This window comes from Tamandua tetradactyla, chromosome 6 (assembly GCF_023851605.1).
Source record: "Tamandua tetradactyla isolate mTamTet1 chromosome 6, mTamTet1.pri, whole genome shotgun sequence".
Classification (NCBI taxonomy): Eukaryota; Metazoa; Chordata; class Mammalia; order Pilosa; family Myrmecophagidae; genus Tamandua; species Tamandua tetradactyla.
In genome coordinates this window covers 72,861,938-72,883,601 of record NC_135332.1, presented here as the reverse complement: position 1 = coordinate 72,883,601, position 21,664 = coordinate 72,861,938, and the positions used below count along the sequence as shown (strand labels likewise).

The window sequence follows — 21,664 nt, the reverse complement described above, 5'->3', positions numbered from 1 at the left end:
TCTCTGTCCACTCATCCGCGTCTCTATCACAGGTATACCCCTTGTCATACGCCTCAGGGTCCTGGCTCTGCTCCCCTCCCTTTGGTCACTGACCATTCTAAGCAGGTGCCCTTTTCTATCCCCCAAATCCACAACCAGCCCCTTCTCTTACCAGATGGAATTGCCAGCTATCTAAGGGAAAGTTTCCAACTCTTGAATATCCCAGAAGCATCTGACCTTGAAGCTTGCACAATGCGACCTTGCATAAAATGGGATTCCATAATCTCAATCAGTGTTACCATTATCTCGCCATCACCAGGGCTGGCCAAGCCTAAAGTCTAAAGCACTTGTTGAAGATGCGGAAATGCCGTCTTGAACAATTCAGTCCTTGAGCCATTAGATGGGGCTAGGCAAGGTCAACACCTGCTACAGGATAAGGAGAACTGTCCTGGCCAGGAAGGAACTATCAAGAACAACAACAAGGGGTAACTAGGTGAAGTTGCAGGAGCTCAGGCAGAATGACAAGAGTAGACACTTCTAGGGGAAAAGGACCGGGGCAGGATGAAGGAGCCTGAGGGGGTGGCGATGGCAGGGACAAGACACTAAGTTCATGGGAGGCTGCATCAAGTCAGTAAAATATGAAGACCAAGGATTCCACGATTCTCACTGTCAGAAGAGAGTTACAGATATGCAAAATGAGAAAACCCTGTTGGGTTGGTTTGGACTTGCACAAATTAGATTGGACTAATTACACATTAGTATAAATGTGTGATTATTATTTTAATATATAGCTACAGAAATACAGTCATAAATGTATGTATATGAAGAAACACATGCACATATTATAAGCACGCATGCCTGCCCTTCCTCTGTCCAACAAAACACTAAGCACTGGGTCTCAGTTTCTAAATATTATAATTCCACTAAAAGAAATGAAGGCTCCTTGGAGAAATGGCGGATTCTGGAAATGTGGCAGTGAAAGAACAAAATGAGCCTGACACAAAGTGGTATGCCAGAAAGCAAGGAAGTACTCAAAGAATGACGGAAGCAAGACAAAAAGATGTAGAAGCCAACTTGACTGCCTTCCCAATGGTGAAGTAGGATGCAATTTGAGCATCAAAATAAGCAATGATAATAATGGGTTCTAAGCCACTGATTAAAAAAAGGAAACCATGAGTTCAAAATGAATAAATTGAAGTCTAAAGAGGAAAGGAGTATGTACACAGTCTCAAAGCACCTCTTCCCAAAATATTTACTAATGACAACAGGGAACGAGTAATTTCACAGCAGAGAGGTCAGCAGGCACCAGCTTAACCAGATGATGAGAGAGCTGCATCACAGTAGCAGGATCGATCGCAAGCAAGCGCTGCTGACAGGACACGGTGTGCAGAAAGCAGATCCCTTCTGGGGATGTTTCTACCTAAGATGCATGATCTAAATTTAATTCTAAGGAAGCACCGGGGACATTTTACAAAATAATGAACCCATCATCTTCAGAAGTGTCCAGGTCCTGAAAGTTAAGGAAAGACTGAGGAAATATTCCCAAGTGAATGAGACTAAATTAAAGGGAATCCAAGTGACTGAGCAGGATCTTTTCAGACAAAGGACATTACTGGAACAATTGGCAAAACCTGAACACAGTCTGAGGATAACTCGGTGGCGGTGCCTCAGTGTCAATTTCCTGAGTTGGAGGGTTGCATTGTGGTTATGAAAGAGATATTTCTTGTTTGTAGGAATTAAACACTAAAGAATTTGTGGCAACATACCCTCAAATGATTCAGGGGGAAAAATGCTTAATCCAGTATCAGCAACTTGTGAGAATTGTTCTCAAAATAAAATGTGGGCTACTGGATATCAGGGGAAATTTGCTGAATCTTCTTGTAACATACTTTTAAACATCACCATCACAAGAACCCACCCTACATAACTTTTAATAAAGGCCAATTGAAATTTTTTCAGCTTGGAAAAAGTATATGCCCCTGTACCCTCAAAACACACTTGAAATTATCCCAAAGTAGATTGTACTCCTACATTGCAAGAATAAGTTTAAAACACACAAAAAAAAACCTATTCAGCTGAGCTCTCAATCTTGGGACTTGTTCATATGAAACCTAACCCTGCAAAGGACAGCTAAGTCTACTTAAAAGTAGGCCTAAGAGTCACCCCCAGAGAACCTTTTTTGTTGCTCAGATGTGACGTCTTTCTCTCAGCCAACACAACAAGCAAACTCACCGTCCTCTCACTCCCTACGTGGGACATGATTCCCAGGGGTGTGGACCTTCCTGGCAATGTGGGACAGAAATCCTAGAATGAGCTGGGACTCAGCATCAGGGATTGAAAAAAACTTCTTGACCAAAAGAGGGAAGAGCGGAATGAGACAAAATAAAGAGTCAATGGCTGAGAGATTTCAAACAGAGTTGAGAGGTTATCCTGGAGGTTATTCTTACGCATTTATATAGATATTACCTTTTTAGTAAAAGTGTAATGGAGAGGCTGGAGGGAACTGCCTGAAAATATAGAGCTGTGTTCCAGTAGCCATGTTTCTTGAAGATGATTGTATAATGATACAGCTTTCGCAATGTGACTGTGTGATTATGAAAACCTTGTGTCTGATGTCCCTTTTATCTACCTTATTGACAGACGAGTAAAACATGGATTAAAAATAAATAACAGGGGGAACAAATGTTAAAATAAATTTAGTAGATTGAAATGCTGGTGATCGATGAGGAAGAGGGGGAGGGGGTATGGTATGTACGAATTTTTTTCTTTTCTCTTTTTATTTCTTTTTCTGGATTGATGCAAATGTCTGAGAGGTGATTGTGGTGACAAATATACAACTATGTGATGATATTGTGAATTTCTGATTATATGCCAAGAATGGAATGATCATATGGTAAGAATGTTTGTGTTTGCATGTTGTTATGTCTAAAAAATTAATAATAAAAATAATAATATGTAAAATGGAATGATTTCTAAATGTTGTGTTAGTTCATTTTTTTAATTAATAAAAAAAGTCAGTATACATAAAAAAAATAATAATAATAAAAACTATTCATTTGCTGGATCTTTCACACTAAGAAGCAAATAAGGAATTCTTTTCATTTTCATTGATACTGTCGTGTCAACAATGACCAAAGAAACTGACTGAGGAAGGATTCTTCTTTTTGGGGGGACAAGTGGGCAGTCAAGGATCCTGTATTAGCTGCAAGTTTCTAGAATGCGATAAACCACGACTTGAACAGCTTTTAAAAAGAGGAATTTAATACATTACAAGTTTACAGTTCTAAGCCTATAAAAATGTCCAAACTAAGCATCCAGGGAAAGAGACCTTAATTCATGGAAGTTCAGTGAGTCAAGAACACCTGTCAGCTGGGTAGTCATGTGGTTGGCATTTGCAGGTTCCTCACTCCTGGGCTCCACTGCTTTCAGCATCTATTCCTGTTGGGGTTCCTTATATAACTTCTCTGGGGCTGGCTTTCATCTCTTGGCTTCCCTTGGCTCTTTCCAGGTTCTGGCTTGCTTAACATCTCATGGCAATGTCGGCTGGGCTTCAAGCATCTCCAAACATCTGTGTCTCTGTTTTCCAAGTATCAGCATCTGTGTCAGCTCTACTCTGAAGTTTCTATCAGCTCTCTCTCGGTAGACTATGTCATTTCTAACTCTCTCCAAAATGTTTCCTCTTTTAAAGACTCTAGAATAAACTAATCAAGATCCACCTGAAACAGGTGGAGTCACATCTCCATCTAATTAAAAGGCCACACCCACAATTGGACACGCCACATCTCTGTGGAGATAATCTAATCAAAAGTTTTCCACCCTACAGTGTTGAATCAGCATTAAAAGAAATGGTTGCCTCCACAAGATTGAGTCAGGATTAAAATACGGCTTTTTTGGGTACATAGTATTTTCAAACCAGCACAGACCCCTTAAGAATCTAATAAAAACTAAGAATCTTCTCCATGGAAAGTATGATTTCTTACTTAGCCAAAAATACCTGCATTTCCCAGAGGTTTCACACCTCCTAGGAACAAACACATGGATCAAGTCAGGAAGCTTGTTCTAAAACACCTAACATTGAATATTACAGAGGGAAAAAACAGTGGATTAAACTCAGCTTTGACAAGGGATAGGAGCAGCTCAAAAGTCAGCAACGGCTAACAAGAAGTCAATTTCAACTAGCACAGTCACAGGGAGACAGGAATGGGCTAAGGGAGAGTTTAAGAAAGCAAGCCACAGGAAAGGCCCATTTTGTCACCGGATACGGAAGACAAGGGGCCTGGGGTAGGGATGCGAGTAGGGTGGGGATGGGGGTAGGAGTGGAGCCTGTAAGGCAAAGACCATATGATCTTAAAGTACCTTTATACAGTAAGACAAGTAAATGATACAGGAAAAATAATTTGGCTTTTCCTAAACCATATTAGAATAATTTAAAGTTGATAAAGAGAACTTCTGCTTTTACTTAGGATTTAGAGAGCTGCAATAAATAATAAATTAGTTAAGCTGTTCCCTAATCTGAATGAGAGAGCTGAACCATCACCAGCAGCATAACTGGTGCTGAGATCACAAGGCAACCAAGTAACCCTATTTCTGAAGGAACATGCCCTCCAAGAGACCATCCTCACATCCAACTTCCACTTTGGAAGAGCACAGAGAGGCAAAAAAGGGGGCTGCCATGCAGGCCAATGAAAAGGAACTTGCTGAAGTTGGAATAAATTCTTAAAGCCGAACTGTGGGGCAGTATACCAGTTTGGAAAAGCTAAGGGCCCTGGAATAAGGGGAGCTCATATTTCCTTGCAAGCCCTTTTACATGTGCCTCAACTGGGTGTCATATAAAACAAAGCTTGGAAGTGGGCAGGAGAGAGGCCCTCAGCAGGACCTGAGGCACACAGATAAAAGAAAAATTTGAAGACTACCAGAGTAAAATGAAACAAAACATACAGAGAAACAAATATAAGAATAACAAGACTTCTTATCAGAAACTATGCCAACCATAAGACACTGGAGTGAAAGTTTCAAAGTACTAAAAGAAAAATATCAACACAAAATTCTATACCCAAAGAAAATATCTTTTAACAATGAAGAGAAAATGAAGAATTTTCAAACAAAATCTGGGAGGCATCAAGGCCAGAAGATTAAGATATGTTCAAAGAAGTTCTTTAGGCAGAATGATGAAGTTTACCACATGTAAACTTAGACCTATAAAAAGAAATAAACAGTTTTGGAAATGGCAAATATGAAGATAAATATAAAAAGGACATTTTGTTTTATTTTTTAATCTATTTTAAAGATAACTGACCAAAGCAAAAAAAAAAAAGAATAATAATGCTTTGTGGGGTTGTAACATACATAAAATGCATAACAACAATATAGCACAGAAGATGGCTAAGAGAATTTAGAGGTATACTGATAAATGGTTCACACATTATATATAAAGTGGTATAATGTCACTCAAATGTACATTGTGATAAGTTAAAGGGCAACCAAAGGCAAATAAAAAGAATGAAATTATAATAAACAAGAGAAAAAATTATTGAAATAGAAAACATTAAAAAAAGAGAAAGAAATCAATGAAATTAAAAGCTAGTTCTTTGAAAAGATCAATAAAATTGATAATGCTCTGGTCAGCGGAGAGAGAGAGAGAGAACAAATTGCAATATCAGGACAAAAAGAAGGGAGATCAATATAGATCCTAGGGCCATTAAAAGGAGAGTAATAATATTTTATGACAATGCTGTGAAGATACATTTATAACTTATAGGAAATGGGCAAATTCCTTGAAAGCAGAATTACCAAAACTCACTCAAGAATAAATAAATAGATAACATGAATAGTCCTATACTCTATATTCCTCAAGTAAAGGAACTAGACTCCTAGTTTTCCAAAATGGAAACTCTCAAATATCAGCATTGAGATGACTTTACCATAAATTCTACCTAAATTAAGAGAAGAAATAGTACACAATTCGACATGAACTCTTCCAGAAAACAGAAGAGGAAATATTTCCCAACTCATTCAAGGAGGCCAGCATTATGATAGTACTAAAACCAAACAAAAATGTTACAAGAAAACTAGAAAACAACATCTCTCATAATCAAGAGATGCAATGCTTCTTAGCAAACTATTAGCAAGTCAAACTCATCAATATATAAAAAAGATAATACATTATGGCCATGTGAGGTTTATTCCAGGAATTTAAGGTTGGTTCAACACCCGAAAATCAATCAACATAAATCACCATATTGATAGACTAAGAAAGAGAAGCCAAGTGATTATCTCAATAGATGTAGTAAAAGCAACTGACAAAATGCAACATCGATTTTCAACAAAAACTCTCAGCAAACCAGGAATAGAAGGGAACCTCCTCAGCTTTAGAAGGGCATCTAAAAATAAAAACAAAGCTTCAGTTAGTATCATACTTAATACTGAAGGACTGAATGATAACCTAAGGTTAGAAACAAGCAAAGTTTGTGTATTTTTTCACCATTTCTATCCAACATAAGACAATATCAAGATGTCAATTCTCTCAAATTGAGCCTCAGATTAAACACAATCCCAATCAAAATCAAGGAAACCTACTTTTGTGGAACTCCATATGCTAATTCTAAAATTTTTATGGAAAAAAAACAAAAATCTAGAAAAATCAAAATAATTTTGGAAAAGAACTAAGTTGGAGTACTAACATTACCCGGTGTCAAGAAATACTATAAAGATACAGTGCTCAAAAAAAAAACAGTGTGGTAATGGCAAAAGGATAAGAGTCCTTGGAGAAGGATAAAGCCTCTAGATGTATATCCAAGGCAAACATGCTCAAGTGAGTTTTGACCAAGATGCTAAAGTAATTCAATGAAAAAATCTTATCAGCAAATGGTGGAAGAGCCACTGGACGCCCACACGTGACCAGGATGAACCTAGACTCATGGTCCGCATCATGCACAAAAATAAACTCAAAACTAATCAGAGGCCTAAGTGCAATGCCCAAAACTGCAAGTCTTCTAAAAGAAAACAGGAGAAAAAAAGTTGTGGCCTTGATTTAGGCAAAGATTTCTTAGCTAAAACACAAAAAAAGACACAAACCATAAAAAATAAACTTGATAATTAGATTTCATCAAAATGAAAAACTTGTACTCCTCGAAAGACACCGCAGAAGATCAAAAGCACAGACCACAAAATGGGAGAAAATATCTGCAAAACACATATCTATAAAAGGAACTTATTTCCCAAATATGTAAAAAGCTCACAAACTCAGTAAGAAAGCAAACCACCAACATTTTTTTAAATGTGGCTAAAATTTGAACAGATATTCAGCACAAAAAGAGATGTAGATGGCAAATACACACGTGAAAAGATGTTGGTGGTCAGTGATCAGAGAACTGCAAGTTAAAACCACCATGAGAACGGCTAAATTTTTAAACACTGGTACTACCGAGAGCTAGGGAGGACATGCAACAAAGGGAATTCTTAGACACTGCCAGTGGGAATGCCAAACGGTACAATCGCAGCGGAAAACAGTCTGGCAGCTTCTTAAAGAATTAAATATACACTTATATGGCTCGACAATTCCACTCCTAAATATTTACCCAAAAGAAAATATGTCCACATAAAGACTGAATGCTCACAACAGCTTTATTCACAATCACCAAAAACTACACACAGCCCAAACCTCCATCAAGTGGATAAACAAATCGTGGTACATTCCACACAATGGAATAAAAGAAAGCAAAACACCAACACATGTGACATGAATGAATCTCAAATGCATTGTGCTCAGTGAGAGAAGCAAAACTCAAAAGGCCATACAAGTCCACTTACATGACTTTCATATAAAAAGAAAAAGAAAAGGTAAAAGAAAAACTTACAGGTACAGAAATCAGACTAGTGGGTGCCAGGGGCTGGGAAAAGGTGGGGATTGATTACAAAGAGGCCCAAGGGAACTTTATTGGTGCAACAGGAACTCTATATCTTGATTGTGATATGTGCCCCATGATTTCGTAAGTTTGTCAAGATTCATAGACATGTATACCTAAAAGAGTGAATTTGACCATATGTAGATTATACCTTGATAAAACTAAAGCTAAAAGAAACAAACGTAAATCTTGTATAATGGGCTTTGGGATGCTTAGGTTCAAATCTCAGCTCTGCCACTTACTTACAGGACAACCCTGGACAGAACACTGGTCTCTATCTCATTTTCCTCATCTCTGAAATGAGGAGTACTAATAAATCCTACCACACGCGGCAGCGGGGGATTTGGGGGTGGTTCACAGAATTACAGGAGGTGATAAAGTGCTCAGAACAGTACCTGGCTCCTTGCAATCATGGAACAAATATTACCTGTCATCTTCAAGATCTATTACACATTCTGTGGGGCTTTGCTGGGAAAGGTTCGGTTTACCTTCTCCGTATATATACTGAATGCAGGTATTAGTCATTCTACTTTTTTAAGTGTATATGTTTATTAATATGTGCCAGTCACAGGACAAATTTAAAGATGAAAAAGACAATCCAACAATTACGATTTTATTAATTTTCCTTGAAACACTTTCCCACTACAAATCATAGATGGATGCAGCTAAAATACCTGACAGATTACATAACTGAAAAATAAATAAATAAAATTCTTAGGTTTACACAAGTGGCAGGCCTCTACTGGGCGGCACATTAAGAGGGTTAAGCCTGCCCCCCACCCCCTACACACACACACGCACACACACATTCAGCGAGCCCTGCCCAGGTCCCTAGGGAGGATCCCACACTCACCTATCCAGCACTCCAAGCGAGCACAGGGAGTCGTCTTCACCACATCTGGAGGATCCACACCGACATTTAGGCACAAAACTAAGGCAACACTAACAGTCTTCATCTGGAAGCATAACAGAAAAACAAACACTTCAACCTGGAAATTCAATGATGCATTTTTTCAGTTTTCAAGACAAGCCCGGATTACATCAGCACCCTCCACACCACTCCTTCTCCTCCTCTCCAGCCATCCTTTCACTGACCTTCACTTGTGCTACCCCAAGGTTATTTCAAGAATAGTTTCTTCTTTGAAGACAGGGTTTCAGGGTAAGCTAGGAGATGGGGGGGGGGGGGCGCTTAGCAGGTGAGGTTTTCTCAGGCTTCCTTACACTAAACTTCCAGAAACAGGATTACGTGATAAAAGACATAAACATTTTAAGGCACTTGATACATTCTGTCCAATTTCTTTGCAAAAAAAAGGGACACATTTATATTCCTAGCCGTTTATTACCATTTTCATTACTTTAAATTGTTAAGAATTTGATGAGAGAAAAACTATTGATTTAGCTTGCCTTCTTTACTTTAGTAAGGCTGAATGTTTTTCCAAATACTTATTCACAATATGTATCTTTCATCTTTTGTGAATTGTCTTTCATATCTACTGTCATTTATTTACTGGCATTAGTGATTTTTCTAATTAATTCCCATGTGTTCTTTATACATTAAAGATCACATCCACAACTCCTCAAAATCAAATGCATTTATGTCTCAAAAGTCTTTGTCAAAAAAAAAGTGAAGAGGCAGCCAACTCAATGGGGGAAAATATTTGGAAATCATGTATCATATAAAGGTTTGATATCCTATATCCATAAAGAAATCATACAACTCTACAACAAAAGAACAAACAACCCAATTATAAAATGGGCTAAAGATATGAATAGGCATTTTTCCAAAGAGCAAATACAGATGGCTCAAATGAAGAGATGCTCATTTTCATTAGCTACAAGGGAAATGCAGATCAAGACTACAGTGAGATACCACCTCACACCTATACGGATAGCTGCTATTAAAGCAAAAGGAAATTAGAAATGTTGGAGAAGATGTGGAGAAACTGGGACACTTATGCACTGCTAGTGGGAATGTATAATGGTACAGCCACTATGGGAGACAGTCTGGTGGTTCCTTATAAAACTAAATATCAAGTTGCCCAATGACCTGGCAATACCACTACTTGGAATATACCCAGAAGAGCTGAAAGCAGCAACACAAACAGACATTTGCGCACTGATGTTCACAGCAGTATTATTCACAATTATCAAATGATGGAAACAATCCAGGTGCCCATCAACAGACAAGCGGATTAACAAAATGTGGTATATGCATACAATGGAATATTATGCAGCAGTAAGACGAAATGATATCCTGAAACACATGACAAGACAGACCAGCCTTGAGGACATAATGCTGAGTGAAATAAGCCAGACACAAAAGGATAGGTACTGTATGATTTCGCTTTTATGACCACTGTAAAGGTAAACTCAGAGGCTTATAATATAGACTACATACAGAATACAGGGGACCTAGAGATACATAGAAGCTAGAGATGGATGAACAGTTAGCTAATGAGGTTGAACTTGAATGTAAGGAAATGGATAGAAGTGAAGGCAGCTCATTAGTGGGTCTAAGACTAATATTGCCATATTGAAGGTGAACATAATTGAAAGGGGTTAACTTCAAATATAAATAAGTTCTTGCATGAACTACTTTCAAAGCTATGAATGTTGTACAAAGAGCGTATAATATAGGAGTATAGGGAGAAAATTGCTATTGCATGCTATGCGTTATGTCTAACAGGAAGACATCAAAGCAAAACCAGGCATAAATCACAGGGGTTAGGGACAAGAGTTAAGGGGAGGTCAAATTTTCTATTTGGTGAGGATGTGTCTATTGGTTATTTTTCTCTTGGGAGCAATGAAAATTGTCTACAATTGAGAGTGTTGATGGACAGTTCACTTTGGACATTATAAATGATACCCAATGGATCGAGGTGGCTGAAAGATACACAGACTGAAGTAGAATGGCAAACTGTGGTGTGTACATATGATCGAATATTGCGCTGCTACAGAAAGGAACAAAGTTGTGAGATATGCTACATTGTGAATGAACCTGTGGAACATTTTGTAGGGCAAAATGGGTCAGAAACAAAAGAGCGAATACTGTTTGTTCTCATTTAGAAAACACTTATAAGAAAATTGGGGCCTAGATTGTAAGCTCTTAAAGCAGTCACAGTTAGTCCAGAGCTGCAATTGTTATTTCTAGATTTTGAGAGGTTACACTGTATATGTATAACCTGGTACATCCCTGGAACTTCTGGCACCTGGGTGACACCTAAGACTTAGAGTAAGAGTTCTGCAGTTCTGAAGGTCAGCATTGTCACATACAACAACTGTTAAAGAAATTGAAAAAAGAGAGTAGGCTTCAATTAGAGATAGGAATGACACCAACCAGGTCGGGAATAAGGTAATTCAAAATACAGGGATAAGAAAGACATTGTCTGTATTTTAGAACCTCATCTAGTCTTTGAGACCAAAGGAAGAAAGGTTTATTTTGTCTAGAACCTAAATTTTCTATAGCACACACTCTAACTCAATCTGTCAGGATAGATCATTTAAACAATCCAAACACATGGAGCCCAGAATGGGAATAAGGGCTTGCAATTCTGTATAGCTCAATGTAATGCCTGGAAACATCCAAAAGTATGTGGAGTAGATAATTAAAAAGTATTGGCAAAGTCCCTTGAGGGATGGGAGAAAAAATATGGAACTATTAAACTGAGAAAGTTTAATAGTTTCCCCAGTGAGAACTGGGGAAACCCCTGATACTTTCTCAACCTTTAGGGACTCCCAAGTCAAGAGGCCAAGCTCTTGATCTTGAGGCTTGTTCTTGTGAAGCCTATGTATATGGTGGAGAAGCCTAGCCTATCTATAGTTACGCCTAAGAGACATGTGCAGAGGACCTCTTCTGTTGCTCAGATGTGGCCTCTCTCTCTCAGCCCAATTCTACAAGTGAAACTATTGCCCTCCTCCCCAACACAGGACACGCCATCCAGGAGTGAAAGTCTCCTTGGTGGCAGGAGAGATGACTCCCAGGGATGAGCCTAGCCCTGGCCCCTTGAGATCAACAATGCCAAACTGACCAAAAGGGAGGAAAGAAGTGTAACAAATAAGGTATCAGTGGCTGAGAGAGTTCAAAGAGAGTCAAGAGGCTACTCTGGAGGTCACTCTTAGCAAACTTCAGTTAGATATTGCTACCTATCATAACTTGCTAAACCCCAATCAAATCATTCCTGTCAATCCTAAAGGATACTAGGGTGTTATATAAGATTCTATGAAGGTTCCTTGCACTAGGGTAACTTTCCAGAAACCTACAACTTCCAGATGGGTTCCTAAGCCATATAATTCCTGAAATGCAGAGGGACCAGCCTTTCCAGAACATCAACTAGTTCCATCCCTCATCCCATATTATTGATAGCCCCTTCCAACATGAAAAAGTTAGATTGGGCATAACCCAAATACCCTTAAAGATTGAGAGAAAGATCAAAGGAGATGGTGGAGTTATACAGAGCAGGTAGGGTTTAATAAATGAGTATGATTACTGAATTAGTATATTGATATTTCTTCAGTGTCTTGGAGCAGCTAGTAGTAAAAACCTAAAATTGTGAAACTGTAACCTATACCAAACTCTGAAATCTGTTCTACAATTAACTGTTGCAGTGTGCTTTGAAATTTATTGCTTTGTTTGCAAATATGTTATTGTTAATAAATTAAAGAAAAAAAAAAAAAGACCGCATCCACAGTTTTTGAGGCAAACTTTCCCCTGGCTGGTTGTCTGTCTTGTTTATAAATACACATACACATAAACATGCATACAAATTTAAAATTTTCTTTTATGTTATGGCCTTATACCTCTGGCAAATCATTTTCAAATCAGCTTAATTTAAAAGTTCAAATAGGAGTACTTATATCCACAACATCTGATTTACACCAAAGTCTCTGGCCCTTCCTCACACAAACTCTCCAAACCTGGTCCTTCTCCAGGATCCCCAAGAACAAGAAATGTCAGTCCTATCAACCCAGCTGCTCAAGGTAGAAATCTGGACCTCACTCTTCATGCATTGTCCAACAGATCTTTATTGCGCACCCCCTATGTGGCAATTACTATGTTTAGGCGGAGATGTATCAGTAAGTCAAAGAAACAAAAATCCCTGCAGTGAAGGGAGTTATCATTATAACTGGGGTGCCCATTCAGAGGACATGATCTGAACAAAGAGTTCTCACTCTCAACCTGCACCCCTCCTTCACCCCACTGCTAATCACTAGTACCCCACATTCCACTCATCACTACATCTTTTTTATTCCACCTCCTGCATATCGCTGGAATCAGTCCACTTCGATGTCTCCCTAATCCAAATCATCAGCACCTTAGGCCTGGGTTCCAAGCAGTTCCTGGCACCCACTGCTGCCCCTCTCACTCAGTCTCCACACTGCAGCCAGAGCAGCATTTCTTAAACTCCCCCATTTTAAATCATTCTCCAAACCTTCAAGATTCAAATCCAACCTGCTTACCCTGCTACTAAAGACTTGTAAGATCCAATTCTGAAAACTCCCCAGCTTCACTTTGTCCTCTCTTCTGTCTCACACCGACCACTTTGTATCTTCCAGTTTGTCAAATTCAATATGACCTCTCCAAACTCCAGGGCTTCCCTCTGCTGGGACCCTCCTTCCTCGACATTCATCTGGCTAACTCAGACTCATTCTTCAGGTCTCAGTTTAAATATCAATTTTGCAGGGAGGTCTTCTTTCACCACTGCCCAAGTTCCCAATACAGGGTCATAGCCATCTGCCAAACACCATTCCAGCGTCCATACTTTCCCACGGCAAAGCGCAGCCTGTCCAGGTCGCAGAGTGGACTGCAGACTCTGCCAAGCACTACATGAGCCATCTGAGCAATGACCAGGAGTTCGATGACTCTGCTCTGAGTTAATAAATGCATGTGTTTTGTTCTAGTGGCTTTATTTTTCGTTTTATATTTAATGCTTGACTCCATCAGGATGTTATTTTGGTATATGATAAAACATGAGGACTAATTCTTTTCCCAAAAGCTAGCCAATTGTGGCAATTCCACCTGTTAAATAATCTCGTCCAATCTCACAGATTTGTAATGACTCCTTTAGCAAATATCAGTTCTCACAGAGACCAAATCCTATTTCTGGGTAATCAAAATTATCCCATTACTCTACCAATCAGTGCTCATACTAATACCACATTGGTTTAAATAATTTACATTTAGGACAGCTAGATCAATAATGCTTTCTCTCCATTGAGAATCCCTGTATGTACCTCATGGGAAAGGGAAGAAATCCATTTTTCTGGGATAGTGAACAGTTCTCACTCACCACAGGGTACCCTTATCCACCCTTTGGAGGTGCACAGCTGGGTTTTAGGTCTAGTCACAACAGCCTCCGATTTGTAAGTGCTTGCTCCCTAACAGGCATCACGACAGACGGTTTGAACTCATGGTCTATTTTGTTTCTTGATAAGAGGCCATGATGTAGGTGATGGCACCCACCATCTACAAGGGCGCCAAGAGTAAGGATCAGAACCCATGTCTGTGAGGATTCATCAGAACTCTGCTGCTGGTATATCTGCCTTTTGTCTCTTACTCTCTTTTTTTGAAGGCATTGGGGCAGGGGGGGTGGATGATGACGCAGGGTGTCTATGCAGCATTGCAGACATCGCTGGTTGTACACCTATTTCTTTTACTTTGGCTGTCAGTAGCAAATTACTCACATTCTCTCCACTTCTACCACTGCAGTTATAAATTTAAAATAACAATTCCCAGTAAAATAAATTTCTGATTTAATGATAAGAATTATTATCTCTGAAGCCCTCTTAGTCCCTTGGACAACAATACTGATGGAAATGCACCGTGGGTACCAGTCAGTGCCTGTGACTGTTTGGCTCACTGCTCAACAAATGCTACTTAGAGAGACAATTTCTGCTTGACCGCTCTGACGGTGAGCAACAGGAGAGCAAAGACCTCAGGGGTAAAGTGTAAAATCAGGTACACTATACAAAAGCAGATACGAAAGAAATGAATTTGACTCATCCTTGCTTATACAACACACCCCTAAACCTACATCCTTCATTGTACTTTCAAAGAAGAGAAGGAAATAGCAAGAATGCACTGACCGCTGACACATGAACTAGAAAAACAGAACTGGCCTAACATCTAGCCCCCAATTTAATTCCACCGCTGGGCCAAAAGCCATGACCAGTAAGTAGCCTCAAGGAAATCAAACACGTCTTTCCTTCTGCAATTTTAATGGTGTTAGTCTAATTTTAAATGTGCTGAGTTTTAAACTGGCAGCTATTTCATAAAATACATTTTTATTTTAGAGTCTTGATTTTCATTTCTGGGGCAACCTCAAACCAAAATTACTAGTTAACATGTTTCCTGATAACACAGTTATAGAATTTTTTTTTAATGTCAGGGCTATCAAATTTAATATGCCCAAAATTGTACAACAAATACAAAAGAACCATTTTGGACTTTAAAACATTTCTTCTCCAATGTAACATCATTTAAGATGATACAGCTACATCTTCTAAGGTTAATTTTGAATTTGAAAAGAGTCTCATTTTGAGAAACTATAAAACATTAAGGGATCCCTAAAAATACACACAACCTTGAACACGTTCCTCCCTTTCACTCTCCCCTGATTGCATTCCTTCTCCCTGAAGTGAGGGTCGGGTGCAGGTGAACTCTTAGGGGCTACGGAGTTTCCAAGTTCTAAAGTGCTCTAAAACCAGACTGAGAGCACCCCTTAGAGTCCAGCGGTACATTGCCCTATGATTCTCCCCCAAATTCAATATGAGGTGGGAGAGGTATGGGAGGAGCTGGGCAGTGGCAGACCTGGGGAATTCTCCTTATAATCCTTTGGTGCCAGGTGCTTTTTGAGATTCAGAATTCTTCAGGTTTCTGAAAGGGTAATATAGTGTATATCATATCTCATATAACATACTCAGCAGTGTCTGGAGAAACATCTAGCAGTTTAAAACATTTCCTATTTCCACAGTAAAATGTATGAATACTCACTATACCTGAAATAAATACAGACTATAAACAGCCTCACATCAGTTCAGGTCAAGTTTTTTGCCACCAAATGAGCTGTGAAAACATTTCCAGTTCTCAGGGTTTCAAGGTTTCTAAGTTGCAGATACCGGCTCACAGGCACGGCTTGCCACCTCATTTAAAAACCACTGCACACCAACTCTGTACGGACAAGTACATGTCACTTCACTGATCAAAACCATCCAAAAGAATTCAAGCCAAATTACCAGTGACTCCTTTACATATTTTGTTCTACTTAACTGATTTGAAAAAAAAAAAAAAAAAAAAAACATTTTTTGAAAAGATACAGGTAATCAAGTGGCACAACCAAACTTGAACCTAAATTAACAAGGCTGGCGTGCTGTATGCAAGATGAAGAATCTGCATACATTAAACTGGTCAAACACTGCCTGCTGCTCCCCATATTGAGAATGTGACTCACCCTTCATTCCTCCCAACCTAAGCAGCTGAGTACTACAGAAAATAAAAGAAGGCAAGCCTGGGGTTTGCTGCCGAGGTCAAAGCATTCAGTATTCCCTCGGTGGTCGGAAGCAAAGCCACCCAAGTCCCAGCATCCCAACTGTGCTCATTAAGATTCAGAGCAGTGAGCAAGAACTTCGAGCAGCACCAAAGCTCCAGAGATGCATAATTTATAAAGAAAGTCAGAAACTAGAATATATAGCAAAGAGAGTGGATACACTATGGAGAAAGGGGGGTAGGGGGCTGGAGTCCGTTTGGTGTAAGAGAAAGAAAATTCAGTTTGCTCCCAACTCCCATCTAAAGGCTGCTAAAAAAGAGTGAGTAATAAGCCAAGCAGAAGTACATCCAATCAAATTTTTTCAACCACACACCTGTAACACAAACAAACCAGCAGCAGCAACTGAACTAACTTGGGAGATTCCCTATTTTTATACTACTTTGTTCATTTCAGTGGAACTGTAGATGAGGGGAAAGATTCTTGACTTTACGAGCTGAATTTGTCACCGGGAGTCAGAAGCCTAATTTAGGTTTAAGTACTCCCTTTCAGGTCAAATTCTCTATATGTCAATACTTTAAAAATCTACCTCTACCTCTATAAAACAACCTAATGAACAGACATCAAAAATTAGAAAACCGCCAAGATGGCAGCTTAGCAATGTGCGCGTTTTGGTTCGTCCTCCAGAAAAACTACTGAATAACCAGAAACAGTACAGAACAGCTCCCAGAGCCACGACAGTGACCAGACACACAGCATACCCCAGTCTGGACCAGCTGGACCGGCTGCGAGTCTCCCCAGAACCATGAGTTCCCCAAGCTGCAGCACCCGGTGCCCCTCCCCCACAGATGGCTTCCCAGAGGGAAATGAAAGAGACTCTAACAGTAGCAGAGACTGAGTCCAACCAAACACCAATTGTGGCATTAATAAACAAATTCTGACTACTAAAAATTGGCCCCAACTCAGGAGAAACTGGTCAAGGCGGAGGTCGCCTATTGGGCTAACCGAAAAAGAGGAAAGGGGACGAAATGGAGGCTTTTGTGGCTGTTTCTATGGAGGCTTGACTGCCTCTGGATTCAGCGGCAGTACTTCTTGGGCTGCAACTGCCCCAGGCATAGGCAGAAATGGACTGCTTTCAGGGCTGTCTCCCGCCTGAGCCTTCCCCAGGGGAGGGGTGAAACACAACTCAGGTGGAATCCCTCTCTCAAGGAATTCAGACCCCAGGGCTTGGCAATTTGAAGCCATTAAAACCAGCCTACAACCTCTCCTCTGTCTCCACCACGCCCCCAGCAGGGAGAGTCTTCCAAAGTTAAAGGAGCCACAACATCTTTTGCTGGTGGGACCCGCAGACAGACAAGTGCCACATACTGGCCAGGATAAGAAAAACAGAGCCCAGAGACTTCACAGGAAAGTCTTTCAATCTGCTGGGTCTCAACCTCAGGGAAAACTGATGCAGGTGACTCCTTCCCCCTGATAGGAGGCCAGTTTAGTCAGGGAAAACCCGGCTGGAGTCTGTAATACCTACGTAGACCCTCCTAAGGGTGGGGAGGGAAAAGGCACTGTACAAGTAGGGCAAGAAACAAGAAAACAGGAACTGAAAAAATTATCCTCTGTTAAACATAACCTAAGCTAGAGGCCCAGAAAAAGCTGAACTGAAGGTCAAAGAACAGGTAGACAACAAATCATCTAGCAAGAAAACCCTAGGTAAGAGAAGTGAAAGCAATCTCCAGAATAAACTAATTAAGTTAATTAAATGTCTAGATGCCAGCAAAAAATAACAAATCACACCAGGAAAACTGAAGATATGGCCCAGTCAAAGGAAAAAAACAATAGTTTAAATGAGATACAGGAGCTGAAACAATTAATTCAGAATATACGAACAGACAAGCAAAACCTCATCAAAAACCAAATCAATGAATTGAGGGAGGATATGAAGAAGGCAAGGAATGAACAAAAAGAAGAAATGGGAAGTCTGAAAAAACAAATCACAGAACTTATGGGAATGAAAGGTACAGTAGAAGAGATAAAAAAAACAATGGAAACTTACAAGGGAAGATCTGAAGAGACAGGTTAGGATTAGTGAACTGGAGGATGGAACATCTGAATCTGACAAGAAACAGAAACTATAGGGGAAAAAAATGGAAAAATATGAGCAGGGACTCAGGGAATTGAATGATAATATGAAGCGCACAAATATATGTGTTGTGGGTGTCCCAGAAGGAGAAGAGAAGGGAAAAGGAGGAGAAAAACTAATGGAAGAAATTATCACTGAAAATTTCCCAACTCTTATGAAAGACCAAAAATTACAGATCCAAGAAGTACAGTGCACGCTAAAGAGAATAGATCCAAATAGACATTCTCCAGGATACTTACTAGTTAGAATGTCAGAGGTCAAAGAGAAAGAGAGGATCTTGAAAGCAGCAAGAAAAAAACAATCCATCACATACAAGGGAAACCCAATAAGACTATGTGTAGATTTCTCAGCAGAAACCATGGAGGCGAGAAGACAGTGGAATGATATATTTAAATTACTAAAAGAGAAAAACTGCGAACTAAGAATTCTATATCCAGCAAAATTGTCCTTCAAAAATGAGGGAGAAATTAAAACATTTTCAGACAAAAAGTCACTGAGAGAATTTGTGACCAAGAGACCAGATCTGTAAGAAATACTAAAGGGAACACTAGAGACAGATACGAAAAGATAGAAGAGAGAGGTATGGAGAAGAGTGTAGAAGGAAGGAAAATTAGATATGATATATAAAATACAAAAGGCAAAATTGTAGAGGAAAGTACTACCCAAACAGTAATAACACTAAATGTTAATGGACTGAACTCCCCAATCAAAAGACATAGACTGGTAGAATGGATTAAAAAACAGGATTCTTCTATATGCTGTCTACAGGAAACACATCTTAGACCCAAAGATAAACATAGCTTGAAAGTGAAAGGTTGGGAAAAAGTATTTCATGCAAATAACAACCAGAAAAGAGCAGGAGGAGCTATACTAATATCCAACAAATTAGACTTCAAATGTAAAACAGTTAAAAGAGACAAAGAAGGATACTAGGTACTAATAAAAGGAACAATTCAACAAGAAGACATAACAATCATAAATATTTATGCACTGAACCAGAATGCCCCAAAATATGTGAGGAATACACTGCAATTACTGAAAAGGGAAATAGATACAACTACCATAATAGTTGGAGACTTCAATTCCCCACTCTCATCAATGGACAGAACATCCAGACAAGGATCAGTAAAGAAACATAGAATTTAAATATTACAATAAACGAGCTAGACTTAACAGACATTTATAGGACATTACAGCCCACAACAGCAGGATACACCTTTTTCTCAAGTGCTCAAGGATCATTCTCAAAGATAGACCACATGCTGGGTCACAAAGCAAGTCTCAACAAATTTAAAAAGATTGAAATCATACACAACACCTTCTCGGATCATAAAGGAATGAAGTTGGAAATCAATAATAGGCGGAGTGCCAGAAAATTCACAAATACGTGGAGGCTCAACAACACACTCTTAAAGAACCAGTGGGTCAAGGAAGAAATTACAAGAGAAATTGGTAAATATCTCGAGGCGAATGAAAATGAAAACACAACATATCAAAACTTATGAGATGCAGCAAAGGCAGTGCTTAGAGGGAAATTTATTGCCCTAAATGCCTATATCAGAAAAGAAGAAGGGGCAAAAATTTGGGAATTAACTGTCCACTTGGAAGAACTGGAGAAAGAACAGCAAACTAACCCCAAAGCAAGCAAAAGGAAAGAAATAACAAAGATTAGAGCAGAAATAAATGAAATTGAAAACATGAAACAACAGAGAAAATCAATAAACTCAGAAGTTGGTTCTATGAGAAAATCAATAAGACTGATGGGCCCTTAGCAAGATTGACAAAAAGAAGAAGAGAGAGGATGCAAATAAATAAGATCAGAAATGGAAGAGGAGACATAACCACTGACCTCACAGAAATAAAGGAGGTAATAACAGGATACTATGAACAACTTTACGCTAATAAATACAACAATGTAGATGAAATGGACAACTTCCTAGAAAGGCATGAACAACCAACTTTGACTCAAGAAGAAATAGATGACCTCAACAAACCAATCACAAGTAAAGAAATTGAATCAGTCATTCAAAAGCTTCCCAAAAAGAAAAGTGCAGGACCAGACGGCTTCACGTGTGAATTCTATTAAACATTCCAGAAAGAATTAGTACCAACCCTGCTCAAACTCTTCAAAAAAATTGAAGTGGAGGGAAAGCTACCTAATTCATTCTATGAAGCCAACATCACCCTCATACCAAAACCATGCAAAGATATTACAAAAAAAGAAAACTACAGACAAATCTCTCTAATGAATATAGATGCAAAAATCCTCAATAAAATTCTAGCAAATCGTATCCAACAACACATTAAAAGAATTATACATCATGACCAAGTAGGATTCATCCCAGGTATGCAAGGATGGTTCAACATAAGAAAATCAATTAATGTAATACACCATATCAACAAATCAAAGCAGAAAAATCACATGATCATCTCAATTGATGCAGAGAAGGCACTTGACAAGATTCAACATCCTTTCCTGTTGAAAACACTTCAAAGGATAGGAATACAAGGGAACTTCCTTAAAATGATAAAGGGAATATATGAAAAACCCACAGCTAATATCATCCTCAATGGGGAAAAACTGAAAACTTTCCCCCTAAGATCAGGAACAAGACAAGGATGTCCACTATCACCACTGTTATTCAACATTGTGTTGGAAGTTCTAGCCAGAGCAATTAAGACAAGAAAAAGAAATAAAAGGCATCAAAATTGGAAAGGAAGAAGTAAAACTATCACTGTTTGCAGATGATATGACACTATATGTTGAAAACCCTGAAAAATCCACAGCAAAACTACTAGAGCTAATAAACGAGTACAGCAAAGTGGCAGGTTACAAGATTAACATTCAAAAATCTATACTGTTTCTGTACACTAGTAATGAACAATCTAAAGGGGAAATCAAGAAATGAATTATATTTACAATTGCAACTAAAAGAATAAAATACTTAGGAATAAATTTAACTAAAGAGACAAAAGACCTATACAAAGAAAACTAAAAAAACTGTTAAAAGAAATCACAGAAGACCTAAATAGATGGAAGGGCATACTGTGTTCATGGATTGGAAGACTAAATATAGTTAAGATGTCAATTCTACCTAAATTGATTTACAGATTCAATGCAATACCAATCAAAATCCCAACAACTTACTTTTCAGAAATAGAAAAAC

At 38.9% G+C, this 21,664-nt stretch overlaps 1 protein-coding gene across 4 annotated transcripts in view; it reads right to left on the bottom strand.

Moving 5' to 3' along the window:
- Positions 1–21,664, bottom strand: part of RPTOR (regulatory associated protein of MTOR complex 1) — a 516,265-nt gene that overhangs the window by 407,216 nt on the left and 87,385 nt on the right. For 3 of the 4 annotated variants that reach the window (XM_077166178.1, XM_077166180.1, XM_077166179.1), the window contains one exon: positions 8,737–8,839. The exons of the other annotated variant lie outside the window; for it this stretch is intronic. In XM_077166178.1, coding sequence (XP_077022293.1) covers positions 8,737–8,839 — 103 coding nt within the window. The remainder of the gene's footprint in view (positions 1–8,736; positions 8,840–21,664) is intronic. 4 annotated transcript variants of the gene reach the window in all.